Source organism: Glycine max, chromosome 12, assembly GCF_000004515.6.
Source record: "Glycine max cultivar Williams 82 chromosome 12, Glycine_max_v4.0, whole genome shotgun sequence".
In the NCBI taxonomy this organism is placed as follows: domain Eukaryota; kingdom Viridiplantae; phylum Streptophyta; class Magnoliopsida; order Fabales; family Fabaceae; genus Glycine; species Glycine max.
This window is the reverse complement of record NC_038248.2, coordinates 37,151,974-37,157,461: the sequence shown is the minus strand read 5'-3', so window position 1 is coordinate 37,157,461 and position 5,488 is coordinate 37,151,974. Positions and strand designations below refer to the sequence as shown.

Below are 5,488 nucleotides of genomic sequence, written 5' to 3'. Positions count from 1 at the left end.
CTGGCTTATTAACTGTCATAAACTAGCTGGCCTCTTTCATTTATTAAGTGGATGTTCATATTTCTTTTTCCTTCGTGTTTATAGCAACTTAACTTTAACTTGAATTCCACACCAGTGGTGGATGACTTACTAATTAGTGCCAATATATTAGTGAAAGCAACATTGCCTTAAATAATTTCTTAATTTATTAAAAAAATCACTTAATAATATAGTTGTAAAGACAGATTACAAAAGATTCTAAAAAAATACAAATTATAAAGATGATATATAATATACACTATCCATTTGTACACCAAAAGCTGATATTCCCGTTAGTAAGAGAGTGAGTAAAAGTGAAAGAAAAGGTTCCCCCAAAAAAAAAAAACAGTGGAAAAAAATAAAAGAATTTTTTAAATTTGTATAGTTGTTTTTATTTATTAAGGGAATAATCGTCTTGCAAAAAGAGCGATCAAGAAGTGATTACCACTATCAGATATTTTCTTTATCTATTGTTATAGATTTTAACTATTGAGTGATAAATCTATTTAGTTATTGAATTTTAATTTAGGAACTACATATTTTTCCTTTGCAAAGCTGCTTGAACCATTCCTGTTGTCCTAATGCCAAGGCTTTCAAAAGAGATGGGGTATGTGGGGGTAAAACTAACTTCATTTTATCTACTATGAATTTGGTTTGAGTTTATTACTTAATTACTTGACTTCATTTGATGCCAAAGATTATTATTAGAGTAATTTCTTTGGTCTTGTATATTTATTATTCATGTTTCTGTTTTAGCATGAAAATGAAAATGATAATTCCTTTTATCCATGTGGCTTCCAATGCCATGTGTGTTTACAAGATCTCCTAGCCCTTCGATGGGTTGAAGTTCTCCTTTTGTGCTTGCTTAGATGGTTGAACATGAGGCTTTTTCATACCACTGTAAATAGCTTAGATAATGTTGTTAAGATGTCTCTCATTAGGTGCAGAATATTAATATTACAGTAACAATTACTTAACATCGTAGGTGCAAAATATAGTTCAAGCTACTCATTTGGTGTTTGCGTTGTTATTAATTTCACATTTATTTGTCGTTATTGGATTCAACATCTTTTGTTGTACTTCTCTGTTATGTAGCTTGTCTACATTCTGTTTTCGTTGCTACTTTCCAACCTTGAAAATCATACAGAGCATTGTTTCTTAGCGCTGTTGTCGTTACTATTTTGCATTCAGGATAATAAAGATGGACAAGCAACAATAATTGCAAAAGAAGTCCATTTGTAAAGGAGAAGAGGTTGGTTTATAATTGATAGTTGATACCAATATCTAATAGGCTAATAACTTTTAAATTATAGATCTAATCCAATAAACCTTAGATTGATTGGTTTTTGATTTTTTTTTCCACGATTTATATTGGATTGATTTGGTAACCTTGCAACAAACCAGGAAATAACTCTAATGCAGAAGCCGTCTTCGTTTCTCTCCAAAGTTACTTTGTCATACACCAATTTTTTTTTTTTTTTTCCAGTATGCATAGGTTATATCGAGGATTTATTGTGTTGTCTTATAAATATTACTTTATATGAATCATTAGTCAAGATTTATTAGTTTTTTCAAATTATAAAAATTTATAACTTAAAATAAAATATTTAATATTTAATTTTATGTATATTTATTTTTATTATAAAATTTATTTTAATATAAATTCATAAATTATAATATATAAAAATTTATTATTTTTTATTATAATTTGAAAAAATTACATAAAATAATATATAGATTATTTAAAAAATATTTATGTAATTTATACAAATTAAGTAAATATAAAATAATATTTAAATAATCTAAAAATTACAAATTAAAAATTTATTACTTTTCATAATCAAATAATTTTTATAAATTACATAATATAATTTATATATTGGTATTAAAAGATTATTTCATAAATAAATTTTTATAGTTAAAACAAACATATAACATGTAAATTTCCTAAAAAATAAATATTAATTTTTTAATTTATATAATTAGAATAAAAAGAATTTAATTATTAAAATAAATTTACCCAATTTGTATAATTTACATATTAATTGATGTAAATAATTTATAAAGTTTAATTATTAATTAGTAAAATAAAAATATGTAAATTACTCAAAATAAAAACATATAAAATGATATAAAATAAAATTATAAATATTTATATATTAAATATTTTTAACATAAAATTTTTTATAATTCAAAAAAGATTAATAACTCTTGAATAATGATACATAAAAAATAATATTTATAAAATTAACTTAAAACAAGTGTTTTACTGATTTATTTTCTTATCTTTGAATAAAATGTCATATAAAGGGACTAGAATTTAGACAAAAAAAAAAAGGCAAATGATTGTGTGAGAGGAAAAATATGCTAAAAGATTATCTTATTCTTAAGAGTGAAAGCTCAAATTTGTAATATAAAAGTATATTATCAAGTATCTTATGCATTTCACAAAACATTTTAATTTAAATAAAGTTTAAAATTATCCATCAATAGAAAATTATGCATAATTAACTCAAATAAAAAATGAAAAAAAAAATACTTAGATTTAGGAAGCAAAAATATTTTTCTATAAGATAAATTGAAATTTGGGCCAAATAGAAAATTTTAATATAAAAACTTAAAGGTAATTCAAACTATGATCTCGATGTAAACACAAAAATTAAAACAGATAATAATATGATATTTAAAAAAATATAATTGTAAATATTAAATAATGATAAAGTCATATAATATAAAAAAATATAATAAAAATGTACCCACATTTAAAAATAGAAATTTAAATTTATAACAAGATTTAATTTTATTAATATAAAAGTAGTATTCATGCATCCTTTTCCTCTATCTTAAATTTTATACTTGACCTACATCTAGTCACATTAGAATTAGTTAATGCTTTAATTATTGTTCAATTAAGCAGTCTTTTTTCTTAGAAGAAAAAAACATAATAGTACATTCACCAAATATCAATGTTGTTGATCGATAATCAACTAATCAATAACCAAGTAAAATTTCTATTTGGATTGGGTTGCTTTTGCCTTGGATACTTCATTATTCTCTGTTTGTATAGTTTAAATAGTTTAAAATACATAAATAAATAAGCATTCAGCTTCAATTAAACAAAAAAATGCATTGAATTGAGAATAACAATGAAAAAGTACATCAATACAAAAAAAATAAAAATAAAAGACTAAACATACATCAACTCTGTTGTGGGTAGCACAAGAAATTCTGCTTCTTATTGCAAGAGCATGATCTACCAACGAAGTTGAAAATAAGAATTACAATGGATCCCACTTATTCCAACACACATACTACAACCATACCATATGGGATCACTCATATGCAGCCAGACACCACATGGCATAGCATAACTATTCAAAAAACATGGCATCGCATAAATAACCAAACCCAAAAAATAAATGATACAAGATTCATCCATGAACAAGACAAGATTCTTAGCTATTAACAAATGCACAATGCTTTCTGATCTCTCCCTCTGTCCCTGTCTTCACCTTAATTCTTCCCATTTTCTCTATGGAGGTTGCAAACTCAGCAAAGAATTTTTCAACTGACCCTTCAAGCAATTCAATGATTTGAGCCTTTGTAACTGAATTAGTCAACAATGCAGCATCTGACTCAAATAGACCCCTTCTCTTAATAACGTGACTATAGTAGCTAAGATCAAATGTCTTGCGACTTCCAGGGTCCATCTCAATTTTGGTGGTGTTCAACTTATTGAGGTCCTTGCACTTGAAGGTTTTCAGATTTGCAGCATATTCACTGTCTAATGATGGGTCTTGATCACCCTTGCCAGTGAAATTGAACAAGCGGTTTGACAATGATGAGCAATGAGCGATACCAATTGTGTGAGCACCTGAAACAATTTGAACTCTTGGTGATTACAAGCACAAGAACAAGACACAAAATTCAAATACTAACAACGTTCTAACCTTAAAAGCAAATAGGCAAGCATGAATGATAGGAACAAGACACTTATTTTTATCTTTATCTAAACAGCATTCTAAAGTTTTGAAAGATAATTAACAAATTCCTTAAAAACAAAATTATCCACTTCAAACTCTAAATATTTAGGTGTATTTTCAATCAAGCTTAAATATGTTTTTAGTTATTTCGATAAATTTGTTTTTTTCCTCCAAATATAAAATTAATCTTTTGTCCATATAACTTGAAAAAAAAGAGTGTGTTTTAGTCCCTCTGCTCAAAATGCAAAATCAAAATGAATTTGTTTTTTTCCTCCAAATATAAAATTAATCTTTTGTCATGTAAACAACTTATAATTTGTTAGCTACATAAGCCAAGTCTCTAAGAACATTTACGTTGAGCCACTAAAAAAGACATTCTTCAAATTATATGGAATAAAAAGATCAATTTGAAATTAGGAAGACCAAAATTAAACTTATTTTAAATTTGAGAGATTAAAAACATATTTAAGCCTTTCAAATAATACCAGAGAGCAGGACCAAGTCCTTCAAATCAAGTCCTTGGTTGGCAAAGAGTGTCTGTAGCGTAGTGATGTTGTCAAATGGAGCAGGAATGTTATTTCTGGCTTCCACCAAGTTAGAGATGACCCCATCCCTTCGACCTGTTGGAACTTTCCAATAGGGTCCACCCTGAAAATCAGTCAGTAATGGCACAAACCCGCAAATGGGTTATTCTTGTTCTCAAAAAGAAAGTATAAAGATAATAAAGGTGAAGCAGAAGTTGTACTTATACTCTTAAGATTTTCTTGATAGAAATTGAGCACTTACTGTGGCTACAATTGAATCTCTGGAAGCCAAGGTGAGGATATCAGCACAAGAGACCACACCAGGGCATTCAGCCTCAACAAGGCTCTTTATTCTGTCAATGAAGTCAAAGCCTCTAACTGTGAGATTTGGAGGAGCATTCTTTTCAGCCTGATTGGTTGTTGAGTTCAGAAGCACCGATCCATCACATCCCTGAAATGCTTCATGTTAGTTAGCTCCTTAATCTAACATAGTATGCTTGTTAAGTAAAAATGAAAGGTAAGTATAGGCTTGAACCACATACCCTTACAAAACAGTCATGGAAGTGCATTCTTATCAATGCAGCTGCTAGTGATGGAGCATTGTGGATATGTTCATGAACAAATTTCAAAATGATTTGCTCAGCTTTTGGGCAACTCTTGGCATAAAAACCAAGCTGAAGTTGAGCATGAGATGATGCAATCAATGCCAAGAGGCAAAGACTCAAAAACCTGAAGTTGCTTCCCATTTTCATGTAGCTGGCACAAATCCTAGAAGCTTGAGTGACTATATATATTACAAATAATAAGCACTCAGATGCTTCTTGAAAGAGGCAATTTCATTTCTCTTTGCTGTTTCCACTATAGTGGTCATATATAGTCCTGAAGTTGAGCTACAAGACACATGACAAATCATAGAGATGGTCCATGCAGCTAACTAACATGTGCGATAAGGTGATGCTACAT

The 5,488-nt window shown here is 28.0% G+C and overlaps 1 protein-coding gene across 1 annotated transcript; it reads right to left on the bottom strand.

Moving 5' to 3' along the window:
- Positions 1–3,232: 3,232 nt before the first annotated feature.
- On the bottom strand, positions 3,233–5,488 carry LOC100803114 (peroxidase 3). Its single transcript, XM_003540269.5, has 4 exons — positions 5,068–5,488; positions 4,788–4,976; positions 4,487–4,649; positions 3,233–3,892 (listed from the first exon to the last, which is right to left on the bottom strand). The coding sequence occupies exons 1-4, from the start codon at positions 5,275–5,277 to the stop codon at positions 3,474–3,476; spliced, it is 981 nt and encodes a 326-aa protein (XP_003540317.1). The 5' UTR covers positions 5,278–5,488; the 3' UTR covers positions 3,233–3,473.

Bases quoted from the DNA above. Each gene is read 5' to 3' on its own strand.
- LOC100803114 (XM_003540269.5), bottom strand. From the start codon at position 5,277: ATGAAAATGGGAAGCAACTTCAGGTTTTTGAGTCTTTGCCTCTTGGCA. The intron at 4,977-5,067 runs GTATGTGGTTCA...GAAGCATTTCAG, and splicing joins TCCATGACTGTTTTGTAAGG to GGATGTGATGGATCGGTGCT. The intron at 3,893-4,486 runs GTATTATTTGAA...AAATTGTTTCAG, and splicing joins GGACTTGGTCCTGCTCTCTG to GTGCTCACACAATTGGTATC.